Source organism: Phymastichus coffea, unplaced genomic scaffold (genome assembly GCF_024137745.1).
Source record: "Phymastichus coffea isolate CEN01 unplaced genomic scaffold, Cenicafe_Pcof_1.1 PCOF00068, whole genome shotgun sequence".
Classification (NCBI taxonomy): Eukaryota; Metazoa; Arthropoda; class Insecta; order Hymenoptera; family Eulophidae; genus Phymastichus; species Phymastichus coffea.
In genome coordinates this window covers 1,328,269-1,353,993 of record NW_026706879.1, presented here as the reverse complement: position 1 = coordinate 1,353,993, position 25,725 = coordinate 1,328,269, and the positions used below count along the sequence as shown (strand labels likewise).

The window sequence follows — 25,725 nt, the reverse complement described above, 5'->3', positions numbered from 1 at the left end:
ATATAGATTTAAAAAAATACATTTATTTTCAAAGATACTTATTTTTGAATAAAAGTATGAATATTTTTATAGTTCGCGACAAATTTATCAATAATAATAATATGGCAAAAATGTCGGTATAGACATTTACATGTGTTATCTACCGTATTAAAAAGTTTTTCTCCAAATATCTTTGTAAATAAGAAGTATAACTTTCTGATATAATTTTTTTAATTTACGTAACTTGCATCACACTATAAGCATTCCTATATATGAAAAGCAAATTGAATATTTTATTTATTATCGAATAATATTTTTCAACAATTATTTAATATACCTTTATAATCTCATAATAAAAATTTTGAAAATCGCGCTTATACAAGATTCAATAGCAACACTGTAAGATGTCACATATGCATATATATACTTACATTGTGGAATGTGGCAACGTTGGAAAGTCGGCGAAACAGCAAGAGCATTTACATTATCCTCTTCTCGTTCATTTTGTAAGGAGCACTGCCAAGCGTTGTGTGCGGCGAGTTAGCGCAACTTTTAACGCTGCTATACCTGTAGGCCATTCGAATTAAGATTCTCCCCACCATGGATGCCACGAGGTTAGCTTTTCAGGTTAGAGTAAACTTTTTTCTTCACAAATTAATTTTCCAAACGTTAAAACAATTTATAAATAGTTATGTATTTATTTACAATATTAGATTTCATCATAAATTAATAACAAAATGAACAGTGAATCGGAAGAATCCGATTCTTGTGTTAGCCACGTGGCTAAGCAATTGACTTTAGAGGAAATTGATAAGATGAAGGCCCAAAATTCACGTTTAGTTTCCGATTTTCAAGCAATGCAATTAGAAAAAAATGCAAAAAAGCACTGGGACTTATTTTATAAAAGAAACGAGGTTCGATTTTTCAAAGATAGACATTGGACCACACGTGAATTCCAAGAGCTGTTAGGGTTAGAAAATCCAAAGAATGCGCAAACTTTATTGGAAATTGGTTGCGGAGTAGGCAATTTAATTTATCCATTATTAGAAGATAATATTAATTTTAAAAAAATATATGCTTGTGATTTGTCTCCAAGAGCAGTCGAATTTGTTAAAGTGAGTTGTTTGATCGTATTAGATTTGGTTTTAATTCAACTTATTTATGGACAATTTTTATTCAGGGTCATAAATTATATAATCCAGATAAAGTTGAAGCTTTCCAAAATGACGTCACCGTTGAAAATTGCTTTGAAGAAGTTCATTTACCAATTAATATTGCTACATTAGTGTTTGTTTTGTCTACGATACATCCAGATAAAATGAAAAGGTGAATAGTTTTCCAGATAAACATAATAGTCATTTATTATTTATTTCAGTTGGCATATATTGTATCTTTTTTATCTACAGTGTAATAAAAAATTTATATCAATGTATGACTGAAAATGGAATAGCACTATTTAGAGATTATGGAAGATTTGATATGGCACAATTACGTTTCAAACCAGGACATAAAATATCTGAAAATTTTTACATGCGGCAAGATGGCACAAGGTTTGTGTATGTTGACATATATATATTTCTCAAATTTGATTTTTCTATCATGTGATAGATAATTTATAAATTCAATGATGAATTCATAGTTCAGCTGAAACATTCTTGATGCATTACTTAGCATGTCTTTCGCTCCTATCTGACATTTTATTTGTATTAATTTTTATTGTTTAGTGTTTTACTGGATAGAGAATAATAATCTATTTTATTTCAGGAGCTATTACTTTACTACTGAAGAAGTACAAGATTTGTTTGAATCAAATGGTTTTGAAACTGTAAGCTGCATATACATACAGAGACGAACAGTGAATTTAAAAGAAAATATTGATGTTCCAAGAATATTTGTTCAAGGAAAATTTATGAAAAAATTACAATGGTGGGTTATGACTATTTGAGTATCATCTGTCATCAATGTATCAAATTTATCTAGTTTATGTGATGATTTCATAGTTCAACTGAAAAGTGATTAATGAAATTTTTGTTTTTTGCTCCTATTTGAATATTCATAAAGATGCAATGTGTTATTCAATTATTTAAATATAAATATCAATGTCAATGACTTTTACTAATATTTTATTTCTTATTTCAGATGTTGCATAGATATTTAAAGGAACTTTTATGGAAAAATTGAACTTTATAAATGCATGTCATTGCTGGAAATATTGTTGGATATGGTAAATTATTTAACGAACTTATCTAAACTATACAAATAAAATATACAAAATGATGATTTCATAGTTCAACTGCAAATATTATGATGACATTTTATTTATGTCTTTCGCTCCTAGCTGAATGATTTATGAAAAACTCTTTTAAATAACTGGTGGTGTGCAAGTACTTCATTATAATTATTTGATTTTAGAAAGCAGTAATGGAAGTAGCAGTAGAAGTAGTCTTTCATATTGTCTTTATGCTAACATACTATGGACAAACATTTCAAAAGTTTTATATCGTAAGTTAACCTGGTTATTTTTGGTTTTATATAGCTATATAAAAATTATAAATTTTTTTATGTTTTTTTCTTTATTTTTGTCATAGGTAACTCTGAAAGTGTAAGAGAATAAAGAATATGCCAGATGGATGTCAATTTAGAAAAATAATGAGGATTTTTCTGGAACTGTTTCACAAATAATGAGTATGTTTCTTTCAAATGCATTATCTCTACTGTATATTGTATTATCAACAGTGCAAATAAAAATATTAGATCTAGAAATTTTATTTAACTATTCTGTGATGAGGTTCTGTGTTTGAATAAGTAATGATAAACAATACATTTCGTCACTACCACTGAGCAATTTTGCTAATCAATAACTATGTCATGTATTTGTTTCAATAATTAATAATGGATAACTTTTAGGTCACAGTCATTTTTGTGTAGCAGCCTAGTCAGAGATGGAGTTGTAAAGGACAATAAAATTTGGTAACTTTCTAATTTCATTGAACACAATACATTGTTATTTTTCTAGTTTATTGAATTTCTATGATGATTTACTATAATTCATATCAATCTTTCGTGAATGATTTACATAGTATTAGCTCTATCTGAAATTTGATGTAAATGAAAATCTATTCTCTCACCGCATGCATAGTAGATAAAACAAGATATGTTTTTTTGTATTCCAGATGACTTTGGAAGCCATTAAATTCAACTATGGTGAACTGAATATTATGTTGAAAAATTTATTTTTAATTAATTCATGTAAATATATTTTTTACAATAAAAAACTTATTATTAATAAAAGAAATCAAAACTTTTGGTATTCTTAGAATACAGTAGTTTTACACTAGATACAAAAAAGTAAAATGATAAATGATTTTTTGATTTACAATTATGAACTTATTAAAAATTGATCAATGTTATTATAATAACATTTACTTATTGATGCCTATGAAATTTCAATTGAATTAGAATTTGGATGCTGAAGTCTTTTATGCAATGATTTGAAGATTTTCTGTTTGATTTCTAATTCGAAATTCGGAGTAAATTAAGTCATTAATATTGAAGCATGCCGCAATTATATTACTTTAATTTATATTTGTCAAGAAGTTATGAAATAGATGGTATTTTAAGAATTTTCAAGTTGAAACTGGATAAAGCGATATTAATTAATTTTAACAAGAAGAAAAATCACAAGTATAAAGGTAAGGTACGTTTTTAAGATCATACTTATTTCAAATAAAAAATGCGTATGTTATAACTCATCTTTTATTCTAATAAGAAAGTATTTCCGAATAAACATTTAAATACATGAGTTCAGTACTTGAATACATTAGTTTTTACATTATATAAGCATGAAGTTGAATGTATTATTATATTCATTGCATTAACTAACATACTGTTATAGTGTAAGTTAACAAGTTAGATTTTTTTGTTTAATTTAGCTTTCAGTTCTTCCAGTAATTGACGACTTTTTGGATCTGTATGTTTATTCCACAATTCAATTCTTTGTTCTTCTATATTTTGCAAAAATAACGTTTCTCTGAAATAATAAAAACATATTTGTATAACTCAGGACAAATGTCAAAGTGATATTTAAAACAAATAATTTATTTATGTAAATCTCCGGCATATTCAGTTACAAAGTTATTTGTTCATATTTTTGCATGTGTATCAATTAACAGTTTTTGAACAATATTGAATATTCTAAAAATATATATAAATCTTCTATAGCTCACAGAATTTACTGAAAATTTTTTAACTAAAAGAATATGCGTCATAGCTGTATGTAAAACAAAAAAAATACATGTTTTCACCTATTCATATCTCATTACAGTTTATCAGCTTGGTTTCCGCAATGATAAAAATTTATTTTCATAGACATTAATCTGAACTTTTAAGAGTAATGATAAAATTAAAAATTATAAATGGATAAAAAATATGATGCTTGTATATCAATCTTACTGTTTATCAGAAACATTAAAAAATCATTGATTAATAGAATAAGAAATCTCAAACGAATTTCAACTACTCAAATTACATATCAATATAGAAATAATAAACAAAATTAATATGTACCTATATCATTTAATAGCTTTATAAGTTCATTTCACCTTGTTACAAAACATCCAATTACTCAATCATTATAGCAAAATTATTTTCAAGTTAGTTTTATTATTATTGAAAGATACAAGCAGCCGAATGTTCAATGTAAGATAGAATAATTACATTTTCCCATTCAGTTATTTATTCTCATACAAATTACTTTCTCAACAAAATAAAAATGTATACATCAAATTTTTTAAGAAGTTTCCTTACAAAATTATTCATAATCTTAAATCATTAAAAATTTGTATATAAACATTGCTGTATATACATACTTCACTAACTATAATGCATGTTTATAAATAAAATCTCTCCTGAAAATTTGTAACTTTCATAGTTAGTTATTTAAGAAAATTATAAAATCTATTTCAAATCATTTCAAATGTATTAATTAAAAATTGAGCAATTTTTAATTTGCAAAAGAAATTACGTTCTTTAACCATAAAGTTAAATCCACGCAAAAGAAATTTGAACAGTTGTTTGTGCTAACACTTTTTTTGAATGAAGTTTATTATTTATCTTCTTTATCTTCTATCTTCCTCTTATAAAAAAGAGAAGCGGACAAAGTAAAGCCAGTTTATTCGTGATGTGATTGGTTAAAATATGATAGTATATATGTTGTGTACGCTTATGAAAGATTACTAAAGATTTTTGTAGATGATTGAATTTTCGAAAAATACATCAATATAGTTCGTATAATGTAGTATGAAATGATTTATTTAAACATTGTATTAACCCAACACAACCTTGTCAGAAATAATTTATGCATGAAATTATAATAAATAGAAATCACATTAGTAACCTATGCTAACAGTTATTTACAAGTTACAAACGTGCACAAACGTCAGATTTTGGACACATATATCAATTATAAACAGTTATTTTCTCTTTCAAAATCTGTCATTATTAAATAACAACATTTTTTTTAGTTACTATTGGTTATTTGTATTTTTATTCTCTAAAATACATTAATTTTTTTGTGAAATATTGAAATATTAGAAAATTTTCTTTCAAATACACTATAATCACAACTGTGAAAGTCTATCGAAACATGTTATCTACATTGTAAATGATGATTGTAGAAAACTATAATCTGTTTAAAATGTATATTACATTTTTTATTGTGTTTTTAAAACTTTTTGATGATTTTTCATCACTGAACTTTGTATAATAAAAACTTAAAACGTCTTAGATAATGAGTATCAACGTAACTACATATCTATTTACTAATAAATAATCGTCGGTTACATATATCAGATCATGGAAACATTTAATGCATATTGAATTTTCAACTTCGGGAATAAAAGTTTTGATCTAGATTCGTACCTTAAGGAAATGACATAGTTCTGTTTTACCGACTTTTTCTTTGGGGCATTTTCTTCTAAAATATGCATGGGAGAACGTTCATACTTCAACTTATAATTGATTATTAAATAATGAAGCGAACCCTACTAAAAATTCTTACACCAGTTCTAATGTAAGAAACATCGCTAGATCCCGTAGGATGTTTTTGCCTCCTATTTCTTATACTTGAACCTATTCTCATGCAAGATCCAATATAAGAAATATATAAAAATGACTCGTATTCTATTCTCATGAAAGATCTAATGCATAAAATTGTTTTTACATATGATCTAACGTATGGTCAGATCATATATAAGAAACCAAATTTTTATCAACATTTATAATAAACAATGGTGATTGCTTTGGTAACGTGAACAGACTAGAATACAAGTCATTTTTATATATTTCTTATATTGGATCTTGAATGAGAACAGGTTCAAGCATAAGAAATAGGGGGCGAAAACATCCCACGGGATCTAGCGATGTTTCTTACATTAGAACTGATCTAAGAATTTTTAGTAGGGAAAATTGTTTATTTCCACAGTAACATTTCATGGCGACTGTTTATTTTTTGAAATAAAATTATTATTCCAATTTCGTTTAGAAATATAATTTTTGTTAATTTCATCAACGAGTCGATCGGCACTTCGTTTTATTATCTAATAATCGCTTATTAGCCAAAGTACGAACATGCCCTTCAATGTGTATTTTAGAAAAAAATATGTCCCAAAGAAAAGTTGGCAAAACAGAGATGGCCTCTTAAAATTAATGCGAAAAAGAAGAAAAAGATGAGCGTGCAAAGGGCGTTAGATATCACTTGTATTATAAAAATTGTCAATTTTTAAGTATAGACTGCCCTCGTTTTGATTCGTTGTGATTCTTATATCGATGTAAAAATTGCAAAAATTCAATTATCTTCTCTCCATCGTCATCATTCTTTTTCTTGGTACCGATATGAAAGCATAAGAAGCTGTTATAATGGAAATAATTTTGTATTTGTTTTCAAATAAATATTTTGTGTAGTTTTCAATTTAGCCATTGATTAATTAGTTAGCTAATACATCTAATGATTTCGTTTTTAATACCATAAAGTTCAGATTTCACTAAATGCTATTGAAATAATGATCAATATTTATACGCTTGTAGGTTAATCGCATAGATGAATTTCTCACCTATTTATAAATGCGTACGTCATCACAACCATCCCAAGGCCAAATAGAACTGGGTACCTGGTATATCTGGTCAACATTTTACATTAAAAAATTATACTTTGCAATTATTATCGTGCTACAAATAGTAAACGATCTGCCGCTGAAATTAAATCAAGACGCAATAAATACATCTGCTACGGCAGACAGATGAAATGACCTATATGCGCATGCGCCAGAGTATGGAGCGACGGACGAAACTGACCAAACTTTCAAACTTTTAATTTATGCACTATCGAATAAGGTATTGAGAAGCTCGATGGATATTTTGTGTTCTTAAATTTAAAAAAACTAATGTTATTTAGCGCTTTACGTGCTCTTTTATGTTTTTCTGTTATTTATTACATCATCAATATTCATTGATAAATAAAAATAGAATTTACACCAATTTTTTCACAAAAGCCGATGAACTTGTACTTATTTCAAGATGTATCGAAAAAATTATCCAAAAGATCAACTAAATCTATGATTGATAAAATATACTGAGCTATTATACTATTATACAATACTATACTTTATATACTCATTAGTAGTGATTACGGCTCCATTTTTATATTATTATAAGTGATACATTTAATATAATGTATTTTTTGTTGCTTTGTTAAAAACATCAGTGAATATTCTTCTAATTTAACAGGTTCAATATTCCGCTAATAAGTTCCCCTTCTTGCATACCACTTAATGTACTATTTACAAAGGGTAAAAAAGTATTTGCCTCTATTTTATTCTATTCACTTTCTCTCTCTTCTAATCAAATGTTAAACCGACAATACTAATTTCAGTATCACAGTTGCTTATAAAATTATCAATTTATAATGATAATTTAAAAAAATAACGTCTTATATTCTTAAAATGAATTATTATTGGAATACTTTTATTTTAGCATATAATATAAATATTTCATAGTATATACATTTTTAGTGTTAAAATTACGCCAGTAACTGCATTTTGTTTTATTTTTGATTCAAAATTTTGACTATAGGTAATGGTCGTGTACGTAAATATTATACACATTATGATTATGCACAAGCGAATACGTAAACTATTTTTCTGTCATGTTTGAGCTTTGAAAATTGTATCACTATGCATAAAAATCTCAAGCTAATGAAATTACAAATTTAAGATTCAGTAAATTTAAATGTTTTCAAAGCTCTACAGGGTCATGAACTGTATTAAACTCTATTTCAGTAGTACTTCCATGTATTCATTCAATGGTCACTAGTCTAATTTATTGATACTAATGAATGAATAATGAACAAATTAATAATTAAAGATATACAGTGTCTACTTTAAGCATTACAATAATTAATTACTTTTACTATCATGTTATTGGCACGTCCCAAATGCGTCAAGTTTGTTATTTATCGCTTTTCCAATAATTGTTTTGTTCTGCGATTACGTGTGAAGATCGCACTTTTTAGGTGTATATTTCTCAACAGCACATAATTTATAAGAGTTTACCAAACGAAAACAATGATTAAGAAAAAAAAGTAGTACAATGTAAAGCTCAGGTGCTCAATTAAGTATAAACGATTCACCATTATGGTTAGATTTATTTCTATTTTATTAATTACTTAAGCTTAATGATCATTCATTTACTGGTAGGCATTCATTTATTGAAGCAATTATCTCTATAGGTCAAAATTAAATATTAGTAAATTATAAACCAAGACATATTTTATAACATATTTTGGGACGTCTTGAATGCGTCAATCGGTCGAATTTGATTCGGTATTCAAATTAATGATATCTTTTTGTTGGTTATTAAATTGAAAATATCTATTATAAAATCATAAAAAATCACATTTTTTTATTGATTTCAGAATTTTTACTTCGTGAATAACACCTCCACAAATAAAAGTTTAGTGTCACAAAATATTGCTAATGGAAATAAGTAATTAAAAACTTATAACACACCGTACAATGTTAAATTCATAAAACTAAGAGCGCATAAATAGTTTGAATATTTGAAAAATTGGTTTCTTAATTCATGAAGTTTTTAACGAAATTTTCAACTTTATGTAGTTTACGTAGTATTTTATATGACATCTATAACTAAGCATGAATTTTTTATATCATAAAATATGCATTATCTATAAACAATTGATAACGCTAAAGCCACTAAATATAATTATTTTATTGAAATATAAATTTTATTAAGCTATTTATTATTTTACATTGCGGCGGTATCAATTTAAATACCTGAAATTCGATTGTAATTGAATTGAACATGAGTGTTCTTGTCATGAAATTATGCCGTATATATAATAGTAGCAAGTGAAAGGACTTTCAGAATCACATGTACTTTGCACAAGAATTATAACGTTTTGTTTTTATTTCCTGATCTACGACGTTAATTTAAGACAACTTCATTTATCAAATAAATCTCTTTTAAAATATATCAACTCCATGAATTAAAATCAGCTTACCTTTATATTATTGGTAATACAAAGAAATATTATTGAAACTCAACACACTTATTATTCTAATGACAATGTTCAATAATGCTTCAATCAACGAATGTGTCATGATGCTTCTATTATATTGGATAAGCGTTTATCGATAAATACTTTTGTCGTAATTTTCGATATTACTACAACTATCAGTTATGTGTGTGTGTGTGTATTCGTAATTAACTGTAAATATGTAAATTTCGAATGTTTTTTAAGTATAATTGTCTATGCTAACATGATGCTAATCTAATATTGAAATTCCTCAGAATTTGGTACATAATTCTAATTGGATCAATAGTAAATGAGAAAATTCTTAAATAATTAATTGCTATGAAATTAGCGAATTTTACTCTAGAAATAGTAAATTATTCGATGTAGTAATTCATATTACGATTCCTTTTCTTCCTAATTTACGTAACACCAAGGGGTCGATTTATGGTTTGCTACGTAAAGTAAATGATGTGAATTCTTCAATACCTCAGAGGAGGTTAAAATTAAGGCAAAATATATTCAGTATTCTTTTAATTTCATTACGTAAAAAGTACTATTTTTCAAACATTCCTAACTTATTTCAATGTACCTGAATTTTATCAGATGTAAAAAATGTTCTATGGTTCTATGCTTTTTTTTTTGAGACAGAGTGTACATAAATTACAGAGAAGAACAACATACATATGACGCTCACGTATGGAGCATAAGCAATGCACGTCATTTTTTGGTGATATGCTGGTGCACATTGAATAACTGGTTGGACTTTAAATTCAACGTACAAAATCAGTCAAGGACCAAATTTTTGAGAAATCAAGAGACGTAACATTTTCTAATCAGCAGGCAAATAGTTCGTCACACAAAAAAAAGAAGAGAACTAATGTGAGACCTCATACAAATGCGTAGTCCGATGGTCGAAGCTCAGCCTAATAATTAGTTAGCTATAATCAAATGTCTCTGTGACGAAAAAATACGTGACAGTCATGCATCGAAGCGTGAACAATGATTAGCATTTAAGCATCCTCCACACCGTGTTGAGAGTTACTCGTTAACTAGCATATATCTAAAACTGGCTAGCTCCCTCGGTCATTATGACAAGGTTTAATACTGAATGGACGAACGCGCATTGTAAAGCGCGCTTTCGTGCCATGTTTGGCGGACGGCCAAGGCTCTCTCGCGCTCAAAGAGCAGCTCCTTGCCCAATAACTGCCTCGCATAGTCAAGTCCATAAAGGTGACGAACGCGCGTGGCGAACACCTTGGAAAACAATGAGAGCGCGTGAGTACGCCTCTGAACAACCCCCACGGCACGCGACGACGCGACGTCCTCGTGCATTGATCAATCCACGCGTTTTGTTTATGCGAGCAACGCGCCATGCGGATCATTTGCCGTCTGTCTCTCCGACTATATAAACTAGACGAAATATCCGAGGAGCATCATTCAGCTCTCGAGCTTCATCAAGTAGTCTGTTAACCATACAGCACCGCACCGCCAACTACCAAACCTTCAACATGAAATTCGTTACTGTAAGTACATATATCTTACATTAGAAATCATTTGAACGGAGTATATGTTAATTTGACTTTTCTATAATAACATGCACGTTTTTAAAAAGAAATTGCAATTCGGAAACTAAATTATTACGGATATTTTTTAGCAGAGTAAATAATACAGAATAATTTTTTAACAAATAAAACCATAAAACACGAAAAATACGAATATTAAGCTTTTATTCAAACATCGAATACGATTCTCTATGTAGTGGTGCAATTTTATCTAGTAGCTACTTAAATATTGAACACACAATCAGAAAAATGGAAATTGGACGAAAACGTGCAGTGATTGAGCTCTTTTTTTATATATTGATAAATAAATAATCAACTAATAGAAGTCAATGTATATTTGAATAATATATTATTAAATGATTCAAATTCATTTTTTAAACATACCATTAAGACAGTGTCAAAAACCCCATTTATAATAAATAACTAACAATAAAAAATTATTCAAATTATCAATCACTTCACTTTTATCATTTTACTTTCAGAATTTAGAACAAAAGTAAAATTAATTCTCTGACAGAAATAAGATTTTCATTTTAAATCATCTTTATCTGACAAGAAAACTTTCTCTGTTATTCATCGGAATTTCTTTTGTAGCAAAAATCTTTTGCCACAAAAGGACTTTTTTCCAAGTGTAGAAAAATTAAAGATAATTCTAAATCCTGAATAGTTTGCATTGAATAAATGATTGATTAAAATGTCATCACGGTAAAATAAAAGTCAAATCGTAAAATAGTATGATCTACAGTTTTTTTTTAAATTAATAAATAACAATTACATATTAATAGAAAATAATTAGCCGAAAGTGATTTATTTTATAAAATTGAAGATTTGAATAGCGTTATTTTAGTAATTTACTAAACAATACAATAATTTTTTCTACAATAGAAAGAAATTGGATACAGAATTTGTTCAATATTAGCACGAACAACTTTTACACAAGAGTTATTAATTTTATAAACACGCAAATGTGTGTAATGAAAAATTGACATCTAGTTGTATATATATAATCACTATATAATGATATCTTTCTCTAATGACGAGTTTCGATTTCATCATTTAACACTTATTATTCTTAAGTCATTAATACTCTACGAACAAATCATCTTACGAGAACGCAATTGAACGGACAAGGCACTTACAATGCACCACGAGCCTACTTTGATGACACACGAAATTTAAATGAAAAACAAGAGTGTGTAAGAGTTGTTAATATTCTGCAGGTTGTCCTCTTACTGGCCTTCGTCGCCGTGGCATGTGCCGCTAAGTTGCCACTCGTCGAATCGGACAAATTGCAGCCAGAAGCTGAAGCAAAGGAGTCTAAAGTCGCCGATCCAAGGGACAAGCGCAGTCTTATCTACGGCTATGCTGCACCTTACGCCGCAGCTTACGCCTACCCGTATGCCGCTTATAGTTACCCATACGCTTATGCTGCTCCGGTAGCCTACAGTTCAGCCTACTATCCAAGCTACTACAGCTCTTACTACGTGGGTTAGATACAACATATATGAGCAACGCATATAGAGATTAGATTGTAAGCTGACTCACAAGTGCTGTTATCATTGTGTCTGACGGCATTAATTTGTACATATACAAGCAACGAACACGATGTTGATGATTACTTAATAGTGCAAGACCTTTTGATAATTGTGTTCAATGTGCTTCACTGAAAATTGTTTAGTATTGAACTTTTTTTTGCCAGCACTAAATATGTATTAACTAATATAGTATTATCTGTAACTTTTAAAATATAACTATACCTGCATAATTGGGTATTTCTTTTTACATACCATATCTCTATTTATGACGAAGATAATTTAGATTACTACACCACATATACGTATTAAAATATTCAATGAAAAATCAAAATTATCAGATTTTAAGCAGTTATATATTAAAAAATATTATACAATACTCTATATTATATTACAATTTTTTTTTCTAAGAAAATTATTAGAATGTTGAGAATTTTGACACACTGCACTACTTGAATGCTATTTTACGGATAAGCACTTATTCCGTATTCTCAAAGACCTGAGGACACTCTGAAGACTTTCACTAAGATACGTACAAGTCTATGCGTGACCAGAATGAAGCTTTATAATTTACGCGAGCAACTGATGAGAATGCATGGTATATTATGTACGGGAATTCCGGTGACTTTACTAAAATACATTATTGAAAAACATAAAGCTACTATTCATACATGAATAGATAACAAATCACAAAGTTTTACACTTCTCCATAAGTTTATTTATAATTTATTTATATTATAATTTATTTATATCACTTAAAAATATTGCTCCAATAGATACTTCAATAGAGAAGTTTTTATTAGCGGGTTTTTCAAAATTTATTCAATCATGTACAAATACTTTTTTAAGTTTAATATGTGTATTACATTAGTTTATCAATTTTAGTCCAGAGTATAAAAGGATTTTATAAAATTATATGATGGAATCATTGAAAAGACGTACTTAGAATAGAGAACTAGTAAATTAAAGTATGAATGACTGTAAAAATATATATAAATACGAATACAAAATTAGAAGGATTGCTACTTTCTGTGAGCATATAAAATCAAATTATTGTTTCGAACAGTTTTTTTAATTAAAAATTATCATGACTAACCTACATAAACTTTTATTTTTATGATACAATTTTCTTACAAACTGTCGAAACTTTTCCTTTCTCTACACTAATTTGTCTACAACGCATGTTCGTAAAATGTGCTTAAAGCTTTCATATCATTCGGATAGCTGAAGAAATTTAGTAATAGAAAACGAAGCGAATTTAACATTCACGTGTACAACTTGTAATTAGTACGTGACTTCTAGATAGAGTGTCTAACCCGTGTAGTGCAGACGACGACATCGTAGTAATGAATCAATGTAGTGTTCAAAATCCGGAACTTCCTCGATTTAAAGGTTGATATATCGTACTCGACGATAGCCATGTGTTAGCGTCTGTGTGTTTGTATGTGTGTCTGAGCTCACGAATCTTGAACGGCTAGCGTTGCTCAAGTTTGAACCGATGAAAGCCAGCAAGAAAGTCCATTGTAATTCGTGAATGGTCGCGACCCAACTGTATTTATACATGTGCCACTATGGATCACAGTCTTAGTCAGTAACTATCCGTCTGTCTTCGAGGAAAAGGTTTTATTTGTTGGTCATTGCACCCGGCACTAATAAACTATTTAACTACAGTGCGTATTGAAATTTTTAAGTGTTGCAAAACAAATGTTGTGTTGTGAAAAGCTGACAAAGATAATAAGTGTTTTCTATTAAAAATGAGAACATTCCTTGTAAGTTTGTGGAAATAAAATTTTTTATGCATAATATTATATATATGCTGCAACTATATTGATTTTAACACACCAGCTTGAAATCGATAAGAAGTTATTGTCTTATTTTATCACAAAAACATATATCGTGGTATTTAGCCCTGCTCTAAATAATATAATCATATCAAATTATATAAAACAGGTTTTTGTAGTTTGAAATTTTAATTCATTGTTACCTATGTGACTAAGTATTTTTATAAGAGCTTAAAACTCTATGTTCAAAATTATTTCAATTTTTATACTAAATTTTTTAACATATACTATATTTTTAACATGTATTTTTACATTTAATCTTGTTCAAAGCAATTACTTTTCAATTACCATTCATGAACAGTTTGTCGAATTTTTACTGCACATGACACAAACGCAAAGTAATTATATTAGAAATTAATAATTAACTACTTCATAAACATTTAATAATTATTATAAAAGTGGAACAAATAAAATGTTCAATAATTATTTTGAGCTATATTTGAATACCCCTATTATTTAAATCGCGTTACAGTTTTTCAAAATGTCTATTTTAAATCTATTATAATATAATATGTATAATTAGCTAAAAATAACATCTTATTTTCCAGGTAATACTCTGTTTCAGTCTTGAAGCATTCTTCGTTCAAGCACTTTCAAATGTCGGATTAGAAGGATCTGAAACAAAAAAGTTAAATGACTGGAAAATCGATGGCACTGATATTTCATTAGAAGAAGAAAAATCACCTGATTCACAACGAAAACGAGATCCAGGATACTATTATGACAAACCAAATCGATTTATCTCTAATAATTATTTTCCTCCGTCAAGACATATATATACAGGAAGAGTGGTGAATAAGCTGCATAAACAAGTGAACCGTCCTTTCAATCAATATGGACCTCCAAAACATGGAAGTTCTTCGCCCAACCATAATCACCCAACAGCTACAAATACTATTCTTAATCAAGATGTACCTATTCCAATCAGACAAACTGAGTTCGTTGAAGAAAGTTCTATTGCTAGTCAAAATAATTTACCATTTGGTCAACATACAGCCAATTATTTACCGCCAAAAAATCAGAAACTACCTTCGTCTACTGCGCCTCATCTATTTTCAAATCAAAATCATGACTTTCCTAGACTACACCAACAACTACAACTACAATTACAGCAACAACAACAATTGAATCAACTAAAACAAGAACAACGTGAACAACAACTACTACAGCATCAACAGCAACAATTAAATCACGTGCAGCAACAACAGCTCACTCAAGTACAACAAGAACAATTTAATCAGTTACAGCAACAATTCAATCAATTACAACAACAACAATCTAATCAAGTACAACAACAAGACATACAGCTGCAAATTGGAGACCAAAATTCTTTCGGACAAGATTTTAATACTTTTAGTCAACAACAAAATGGATTTCATAATCAGCAAATATCAGATGCAGCATTGTTTTTAAGTCAAAATGCGCCAGCTATTTCTCAACTTTACGAAACTCCAGCACATAATCAAAATTATGCACCATACAATCAAGAGTCTCAACAAAGAGGTCATAATTGGATAACGAGTCAAAACTTACAAGTGCCAACACAAAATGATCTTTCGAATCAACAGTTACCGTCTCATTCTTCGGAAATACTTAATACTCAACGAACTCTTGAAGATATCAAATCTCTTGAGAAAGATAGATTGATAAGTCAGTTACGACTGCAACTATCTAACCGAGAAAATGCGGCAAGATTTGTGGAAAATAATGAAGATATTGGTAGCACACAAAACCAACACTCATTATCAGAAGTCTCTCCTTTTTCACCAAGCAATCCGTCACAAAAATTTGAACATATTGGGACATCATTTAGTCAATCAGAAAGTTTTTCTTCACCGTCGACAGCGATTGGTTCATCAGGATATCCAACCATTTATCCTCCACCTGTAGTTGTACAACCCACGAAACCTCCAGTCTTATCAACATCAAGTCCTCCTATTAGCACGATATTACCGCCTAATCATAGTAATAGTGAATCTGGAAGTACTCAAATTGGCTCAAGTTTACCTGCGCCAGAAAATACAAAGCCACCAACAACTTCTGCATATCCTAATTATGGAGGATTTGTACCAACTCTTGTTACTCCAGCAAACTTTGTACCGAACATTCCGTCATTTGGAACAGCATTGTTTCCTCCTTCAGTCATTAAACCAACTGAAAATGCTCCAACACATTTTGGTATCCCCATACCCACCTTGTTAGATGAAAACCCAGTGCATCCGTCGCTGAATCCACCAACTACTTTAAAACCTACGAGCATTTCTTTGCAACCCGGAATTTCGACAGTATCGATACCTTTAGGACCGATTCATCATTTCCCTAGTCACCCTCAAGTGATAAAACCAAGTCTAATCCCAATAGTTCCCGCTGCTACGTCCGTTCATCCAACATATGGAATACACCCAGCAGTCATAAATCCATCTTTTGTATACAAACCTGTTAAAGTATATCCTGTGTATCACTATCCTCATTTAGGATATTCTTCACCAGTGCGCAAATCAATATATTCAACTACAATAAAACAACCCTGGAGTTATGCACCATCTTATGGTCAAGCAAAACCAATTTGGAAATGAAAAATATAGTCGTAAAAATTAGTTTTAACTTATTACCTTCTAGTATTTTTAAATGTATTTAATAATAAGTGATGTTTTGTTAATGAGAAATGTATATTAAATATCTTAGTTGATATTTTTATATTTTTATACCTAACAGATAGATTATAGATTTATGTAAATATGAAATTTAATTTATTTTTTTTAATAAAAATACATGATTAATATAATAACATTTGTTTCAAATCTTCTACATTTTAAGTAATAAGTATCTAAGTAAAAACATCATAAAATTTGTTTTTACGATTAATAATTTATAATATTAATAACAAATTTCTATATTCAAACTAATTTCATATGGTTTCTTCATTGAGTTTTTTTAATGAACATGGACATGATACGCGGTTTTATAAAATATGAACAAATATTGTTAATTTTTTGAAAAAATACTATAATATTTAAGTGCAGTAATTTTAATTTTTATATAACAATCATTATAGTCTTATAATGGAGATGGTGACAAAAAAGAAAATCTCAAATACTTGGTATGAGCATGAGTACGAGTGAAAATAGAGCACTTCCGGTGAGCAATTCGACATAACTCTCGCTTCCATGAATGGCGATTTTATACACAACGCATAAAGTCAAGGTATGTATACACGTGATATAGCTTGGCCTTGGAACGACTTTTCTCGATTGACCTCAATAAACTTTTGATAATTCCAATCACGATAGTGCAGTCGGCTCTAGATCAAGTAGTCGCAAGCATACATAATATTATGTGCATGTGTATGTTACATTGTTGAGGTATAAAGATACGTGATAATGCCAGTAGTATTCTTTTATATATATGCATATTACTCTATACGATAACAATTATCGTGATATTCGTTATTCGTTCATTATTTATTTGTGTGATCAAAATGAAAGTGGAAAATTATAGTTTTTACACATTTTCAATTAGAAAGCTTCTGTCAAGTAAATAAAGCTAATAACTATAAGCGCATTTTCTAATATATATATACTAAGTTAGTACGTAAATATTTGTTTTTTCTTTTTTAACAGTTAATATGAATAATTACAGTACTGTATTGTATTATATAGATTGGAATCATCGTCGAAATATAATACAGGATAAGTAATTGAGCTTTCACTTATCATATTTAAATATTTCAATAATAAGATGTTTGCAGTTAGAAAAGTTAACAATATATTCGGATTTCTTTATAAATAGTTTTAGTCAATATTAAAAATGAATATAAAACAATAGTTTTATTCTATTGAATTTTCAACTTTAATCTTGAGTTATTTTTGACAAAACATTTATCTGTCTGATATAATAATAAAATATGATATCTAACAAGGTATTACTATTAAAATACACACACACACGCGCGCGCGCACGCACACACATATATGTATATATGTATTGTTTGTCAGGAAAATAAAAAAGTCAACCATACTTTACAAAAGTTTCGATTATTTTTTCTTGTTGTCTGGTTGACAACATACCTATAAAAGTAAATATTTCACTTTCACGTATAGACAACTCCACATTAACTCAAACTATTTTCATGTATTCACAGACGTGTCTCTGCACTTTTACCGTTCTTGCACTCACACCAGATCTTGAAAGTCAACATTCTTTGATTCATCAGTCCTTATAGGCCTTGATCGTGAAACCTTATCGAATGTTCCGCTTTTTTAATTCGTATGTTTCTTCAAAACTTGTATAGGATAAGATCATAGGTAACTCTGCAAACTAATCATTATTCGAAGTAGTAAATACTGATAGTGCCAATAATTGATAAATTTTTCTTATCCTAAATCTTCAAATGTTTCATGGCTTTTGTTTTTTCAAAGTATTTTACTACAAATAATAATAGAAAAGAACATAGAAATACCGATTTCTATAAAACAATCTTAAAAATATTCAAATCTATATCAGATTTAGCTTATTCAGTATTCTAAAATTTAATTTTTTTATTTATATAATATTCGTATGAATATGTGACCTTTATTAGCCAACGATAATAAGAGTTTAGTGGATAAAAAAATCTAATTATAACATAATTATAAGTGGACTATTTTCATTTAGTACTTAAGTTATTTATTGAATAAAAGTGATATTACATCATTGAACCAACTGAAGGAATTACAACGCATAAATTATTTTCATTTAAATTACGCTGTAATATAAAGAAGCTATTATGAGTATTTATTTTATAGAAGTATTTATTGCTTTCAATAAAAGAAAATTATTCTTTAACTATTGAAAAAAATTTGTATAGTCATTTCTTTTTTCACCGAAACATTTATTAATGAAAATTCTGACATTCTGATAACTTTTGAAACAACTTGTCAAATTACTTTTTTTACTATTTTTAATCAAAACCCATTTAATGGTTAAATGTAATATTTCGACGTTTTTTTACATAAAACATGTATTGTTTACATTGCTTATTAAAATATAATCCGAGTTTGAAAATTAAAGTTAGTTTAACTATTTTAAAGTCTATGTGTAGATAAAGTATGTGAGTTTCCACTATAATGCCTTGATTGGGCGGGATATACTTTGCTTTAAACGTGTGATCGGCATCTCACGACAGCAAGCCATGAATGCGTTCTCTAAAGTACGTATGGACTGGCTTACCTTCACCTAGACCTTTCGTTTCGCTAGAGTGCGGTTAGCGTTTACAGTTAGGGGGGATCGCGATATATAAGGATTCATCTGGTCAGCTGAAGCATCAGAGACACTACATCACTTTGTCTCGCTCCACCAACATCAATCACGCGATATGCGAGTAATTGTGAGTATATTACTATAATAATATGTGCTTTTGATTAATTGTAATAATATTGGAAATTTTAATGCGCGTATTTCTTGTTTAATTTAATTTATTATTATTTCAGAAAAGTGATACTAAATATAATTTTTGTCGGTTTTTGCGTCAATTATTTATCGCTCGAATATTTTTTTATTATAAACATCTACTAATATAAATTATTTTTTATTTTCAGATTATTTTTGGTTTCATTGCGACATTGTATGTCGTTTCATGCAGGGAGCATCGTTTAAACCATTCAAATAATCGAGATAATGGACGCCTCAGAAGATATAAGGATACCAAAAATAAGCGTGGTGCAGGCGACTATCCATTCGGTCTATCTTTTGGAGGTCCATCATTTTCAGCATTTCAATCATTATCCCCAGTGTCTACAGGTTCTCCATTTGGCTTTGGAGGATTCGGTGGGTTTGCGGGAAGTAGTTCACTAGGCATAAACCCTAGTTCGTATGGAATTTCAACGTCTTCTCCGTCATTTTCATCCTTGAGATCTTCAGGATTAGGAAATTTAGGTTCCTACAGCAGTTTAGCTCAACCTTTCAATATAGGCCAAGGTAGCGCATATATGCTGTCAGGATCCGGTTTAAATCTAGCTAACTTATTAGGAGGTCAAGGAAGCTCTGTAGCTAACTTGCTGGGAAACCAAGGAAGCTCTGGAACATCATTTTCTTCACCTAACATTGGACTTTTCTCATCGTCAGATATACAAAAAACTGGACCAGTGACATTTACAGCTCAAAGCAACAGTAATAGTCAAGCGCCACAATATACTCCAGTATATACAACTGCAACACAATTAGGATCCAACAGTTACTCTTCACCTACAGTTTTAAGCTCATCGCAAGGACATAATATTCAAGCCTACAGTCAACCATCTACCGTAGCAGTCAATCCATTACTCGGCAATAACGGAGTGATGTATAGTTCTCCATCTTCACCTTCATCATCTTCTTCTGCTGCAGACTTGGCATCTCATGCTGTTTCTAGTAATTATGTCGTAGCTACTCCTCAATCAACCCAGAGTTATAGCGTTCCTTTATCTGCTATAGCATCTTCATCTTCGCCGACATATTCAATTACCATCCCGGCTTCCTATGGTACGTCATCAACAAATTCTGCTAGTCCATCGTCATCTTCTATATATCAGTTGTCACTATCTCCTTCAACTTACTCGACATCTCCGTTAAGTTCTGCATCTAATGAATTCACAAAGTATATACCAATATCTTCTGATGGAAGTACGTACTTGAATAAAGGTCCTACGAATACCTATAGATTATCTACTTATTCAAGTCCAAGTATGGTATATCAATCTTCATCGAAAGCAACTGGACCACAAACAGCTTCTACTGGAATAAACTATGGTCCATCTAGTGGATCAACCCAGTCGGTAACAAGTTATGGAACACCTGTCATGATGTTAACCATTCCATCTACTAGTTACGGTACCCCAAGTCAACATACGTCAAACTCAAATTCACAATATACTTCTTCAAGCTCCAGAAATACGAACCCAAGTTTAGGTTACGCAGCAGCTGTAAGTTACTCAAATCCTAGCGTTATAAGCTCAAGTTCCTCTCATTCAACTGATGCTTTGCCAAAAGATCCAACTAATAGCTATGGATCATCTTCTTATACATCGTCAAATTCAAATTATGGATCATCTGCTACATCTTACACATCATCAAATTCAAATTATGGATCTGCTAGTAATCCTGTAGAATCTAACTCTATCTCTGGGTATAAAATACAATCACCTAGCTCAACGTCAAGCTTATCGAATTCAATAGAAAATTATTCATCAGGCAGTCAATCAAATACTCATGATAGTGGAACGGATTCAAGTAACTCATACTCAAATCACGCACCACGTTATATTAGATACCCTATCGATCGGCCATCTCCGTACATAGATAATGAAGAAGAAGAATCTGTGGGCAGTTCTTATGACACAATTTCATATTCTGTACCTAGCAAATAGTACTAAAGAACATTAGATCACATATTTGATCATTAACCAATCTTCACCAAAATTATTTTTCAAAAGCCATAATATTAATGCCAAGGTGTAAATGAGTTTAATTAAATTTTAGTACAAGTAAACGTGCACCTATTTTCATAACGAATGATTATATTGGTGCCTCAATATTTAGTAGTAAATAGTAATTAGAATAAGAGATTTGTACATAGTAAACAAAATGTGCACATTGTTAGTTTAATAGCTTCTTTCTATCATGATATTTGAAATACACTATATAAAAACAAATAAATGTTGAATCTGAAATATTTACCTCGGTATAGCTTCTCATTTTTCTTGTTATTTAATTGACTTATGTATTGTTATTTTTAATAATTTACACATAGCTTTAAACATTATTCCAGGGACGTTCTACCTATGAATTTTTGTAATGTTTTTAATAAAAGTAATGTCTCGATGTACTTTTCATCAAGATGTAACGAAATCGAATTTTATTGAATTATCTATTTTACTTTTCCAACTCCTATAACATAATTCATGAGTATAATTAATGATTTAATGTAATAAAAATTGTTTTTATTCAACTAAATCTGAAAAAAAATAATTACTTTTCCTTTCCAAATTTTTTCATTGAGATCAAATGCAACCGGTCTTTTGAGAATCACATAGTTCGACCTTCTATGAAATAAAATACATAGTTTTTGTTTCATTTTCTTTGCTATTGACATAACTGGATTGCTAGATCTGGTTTTCGAACAAGATGATCGGGTGGACACAGTCAAGTTGAAAAAAGACCTATTCGCTTTCATTTACTGCTTTTAAACATTCTTCTCAAGAATTTGATACTTGTATTAGAAAGTACACGAGTATACAATTTCTTTTATAGGTACTTGAGCAACTTTTTCAGAGCGTAAATCACCGAATATATTTTAATGTTATAAAAATGGATCGATTGACTCCTTTTTATGAATCGTAAACTACCACGTGTAAGTATGTTAAGTAGGTCTGTATAAAATTGGCGCAGTTAATTTATCTAAATTATAAAAATCTTGTTTCATATTTAATTAGTCAACAAATAAAATAAAATAAGATATAATACGAACGATAAATCGTAACGGCCATGCACAATGATATTGATTCCTTAATCATATTTAATGTATCCGAAGTTAATCTGTTTATACCTTAAAATCCTTTCATTAGAATGACATTAACAATTCGAGTAAAAATAAACTTATTCAATGCATCAACTATTTTGTTCAAAAAAAGTTCCATTGTCCACTTTCACTATTTATTAACAAGACAATTAACGTGAGCACTCGTATGAACGCATAGTTTAAGCATGTTTTCAATTAATCATATCAATACTTTCTTTTTAGTGAAATATACTTTTACATAAAGTTTCATATCAAATTGAATAAATGAATGTATAAGAGTTTTTTTACTTTAAAATCTTTAAATAGAGACTACACAGATAACTAATATTTATATTATTTGAATTTATTATTTTTTCATTATCATATTTAAAGACTTTCTGCTCATATATTTTAATATTTACATTTAACTTTGTTACAAAAAATTAAAGGCAGACACGATATTTTTCCACGTAATAAACATTAAATTCCGATGAATATGGTGATCATTATTAACAAAATCAAAGATCAGATATTTTCTCTCACGTTACAAATCTTATTGGACGTTTTTTATGCAAATAAATTTCTTGCACTAAGTAAACTATTTAATTAATAGGAGACATGTTCAACACACATATATGGTATGTATGTGTGTGTGGGTGTGTGTGTCGTGTTTTTCTTCGCTCATATATACATGCTTGTACATGCTTTGACCTAGTTTTCCCGCACCAGCACATGCAGTGAGTCTTGTCTACGGAAGGAGTCTTGTCTACGCACGAGCGTCTACGTGCGTGGCTTACTACGGGTCACGCCTGAAAAAAAATGTAATTTTCCATGATTTCGCACTCTGTATATCACACACTGGTGTGAAGACAAGATAGATTGTCCGACCTAATGTGAATTTGAGCGATTTCGAAATTTCTTTTACTCTTTCACTTGCATTATTATACCGAAACCTATTAAAATTCTTTTTCTTTGTACGTCAAAATTAATTGTTTAGATTGTACAATGTAAGTTTCATTTACTTTTTGATACTTATATGTGTTAGCCTCGTAACTAATTTTTATTATTTTACAATACGAAAATTATATCTTTACTTATTAATTAATTTATTTAGTAATAAATATGAGTTAATAATTAATTAGGATAGTATATAATATTATTTGTAATCAAATATTTAGAAATAAATGAAAATTCAAACAAATTGAACAGTATATTTTATATAAAAATTATCAATTCTTTCAGAAATAGCACATTAAAAATATAAAGAAACCTAAAAAAATTATGAATAGGAGACCGAATTTTTATAACTTCTGATTTCATTTTTCCATATCATCAGCTGATCATTATTAGATCATAAATGATTTTTAGTTTTGTAGATGTACCAAAATTCGTTATAGAATTTTTGCGAAGAAATTTTATTTTCTTATTCTGTAATTTGAAGATAATTATATAAGTTGGATAGCTATTAATATGAATAATTGTAGTTGATGGTATAGTTACAATAAAAACAAATTATTAGAATAACAAAGTCCAGACTCCGAATTCCAATAATTAGTAATAATTATCAATAGTGTTTTTTTCGTAGCAAAAAAGTAGTAGCATTCCATTCATTTATGATTTTTTTTTAATTGGAGTACACAATCGATAAAAATTTATTGGAAACTATATTTTTTATGATCAGTAATCATTTGAAATAGGTACCTGTATAATAGAAAGTGATTAGTTAAAAAAATTCTTGATTATACACTGACTGCAGACTTTGAAATACTTTTTTACTTGACTCAATATCGAAACCTTTTGATTGTATCAATTGACTATGTAGATTTTAATTGTAATGAAATTAAAATAATAGTTCATTCAAAATTTTTTATAATCATTGATATATTCGGGCACGTCATCTTTAGAAAGTCAGAATAATATTCGTTCATAATGACGTAGAATTTCCGATGAAAGTAAAGCTTTTGACCCTGAGTTCTTGTCTTTTCAAATGGCAAAAAGGCGTAGTTGGTGCAGTAGCTAAAGTCGTCCACTTCTCTTTGTATAATACTATCTCAATTTCTCGTGTGTTCGTCTCAATTGACTCGTTCTTGATGTCAGGTGAAAGTAAAAGCTGCAAAGGAGAGCGCGCAACTCCTCCTCGAGTGCAATGTCATCTTGGGTTTGTGTAGCGGTGAAACGAGGAAAAAAAAGCGTCGAATTAAGAGCGAAACCGTTCTTTTTTTGGTACCAGAAAGGAAGACGTGGAAGAAAAGGAAGGGGAACGAACGCCTCGATCGGCAGCTTTCGAACGCTACTACCGCGCCTCACAAGGAAAGAGGAAGCGGGAAAGTGATTTCAATCGGTTCGTATACACATACACTGGCGAACGCGAATATTGTCTTCGAATCTTCTGAGAATAGTATTGAGGGAGACTTTTATGGGAGACAACAGTGAACAATGCACAAGGGGGCCTTATCTCCGACCTCGAAGTGCTTTTAGTCAATCGACGCGGAGAATCTGTACGCGCACGCATACTACTTCAGCGCGCAGCGATATCGGCAATGCCCTGCGAAAGGAAACCGGGAAGCCATTTACTCTATTGTTGTTCCGCTCTGCAATTCTTTTTTTTCTCTCCTAGCACTTTTCTGTTTTTCTTTGCTCGTCGGTAAAACTGTTCATTCCATTGTTACGCTGAAAAAATTGTCATTTTCCGGAACTTTACCGTGCTATT

The 25,725-nt window shown here is 29.6% G+C and overlaps 5 protein-coding genes, 1 long non-coding RNA gene and 2 other non-coding genes across 9 annotated transcripts in view; 6 read left to right on the top strand and 2 right to left on the bottom strand.

Moving 5' to 3' along the window:
• Positions 1-513, bottom strand: part of LOC131667592 (D-beta-hydroxybutyrate dehydrogenase, mitochondrial-like) — a 38,197-nt gene extending 37,684 nt beyond the window's left edge. Inside the window, exon 1 of the mRNA XM_058941092.1 lies at positions 411-513. The gene's annotated coding sequence lies outside the window, so the exon portion shown is untranslated. The remainder of the gene's footprint in view (positions 1-410) is intronic.
• Positions 477-3,598, top strand: LOC131667593 (tRNA N(3)-methylcytidine methyltransferase METTL6). Of its 2 annotated transcripts, none has more exons than XM_058941094.1 (10): positions 477-606; positions 693-1,094; positions 1,160-1,305; positions 1,386-1,535; positions 1,744-1,905; positions 2,119-2,203; positions 2,392-2,481; positions 2,568-2,664; positions 2,887-2,949; positions 3,153-3,598. In XM_058941094.1, coding segments are annotated over exons 2-6 (837 nt in total). In that variant the 5' UTR covers positions 477-606; positions 693-716; the 3' UTR covers positions 2,120-2,203; positions 2,392-2,481; positions 2,568-2,664; positions 2,887-2,949; positions 3,153-3,598. The 2 variants fall into 2 exon arrangements, with proteins under 2 accessions (XP_058797077.1, XP_058797078.1); XM_058941095.1 differs by having other exon boundaries at positions 478-606; positions 1,386-1,529.
• LOC131667626 (small nucleolar RNA snR60/Z15/Z230/Z193/J17) lies at positions 1,595-1,680 on the top strand. Its single transcript, XR_009302207.1, has one exon. It is a non-coding gene; the product is annotated as a small nucleolar RNA snR60/Z15/Z230/Z193/J17 (small nucleolar RNA).
• On the top strand, positions 2,244-2,329 carry LOC131667627 (small nucleolar RNA snR60/Z15/Z230/Z193/J17). Its single transcript, XR_009302208.1, has one exon. It is a non-coding gene; the product is annotated as a small nucleolar RNA snR60/Z15/Z230/Z193/J17 (small nucleolar RNA).
• A 119-nt stretch (positions 3,599-3,717) lies between the features above and the next one.
• LOC131667594 (uncharacterized) lies at positions 3,718-7,257 on the bottom strand. The gene is made up of 2 exons (XR_009302204.1): positions 7,089-7,257; positions 3,718-4,009 (listed from the first exon to the last, which is right to left on the bottom strand). It is a non-coding gene; the product is annotated as an uncharacterized LOC131667594 (long non-coding RNA).
• A 3,709-nt stretch (positions 7,258-10,966) lies between these two features.
• LOC131667601 (uncharacterized) lies at positions 10,967-12,887 on the top strand. The gene is made up of 2 exons (XM_058941107.1): positions 10,967-11,091; positions 12,351-12,887. Exons 1-2 carry the CDS (start codon positions 11,077-11,079, stop codon positions 12,621-12,623), a joined length of 288 nt encoding a protein of 95 aa, XP_058797090.1. The 5' UTR covers positions 10,967-11,076; the 3' UTR covers positions 12,624-12,887.
• Positions 12,888-14,416: 1,529 nt separating this feature from the next.
• LOC131667588 (alpha-protein kinase 1-like) lies at positions 14,417-17,079 on the top strand. Its single transcript, XM_058941087.1, has 2 exons — positions 14,417-14,431; positions 15,052-17,079. Exons 1-2 carry the CDS (start codon positions 14,417-14,419, stop codon positions 17,077-17,079), a joined length of 2,043 nt encoding a protein of 680 aa, XP_058797070.1.
• A 595-nt stretch (positions 17,080-17,674) lies between these two features.
• Positions 17,675-21,885, top strand: LOC131667587 (uncharacterized). Its single transcript, XM_058941086.1, has 2 exons — positions 17,675-17,707; positions 20,080-21,885. The coding sequence occupies exons 1-2, from the start codon at positions 17,675-17,677 to the stop codon at positions 21,883-21,885; spliced, it is 1,839 nt and encodes a 612-aa protein (XP_058797069.1).
• Positions 21,886-25,725: the final 3,840 nt, after the last annotated feature.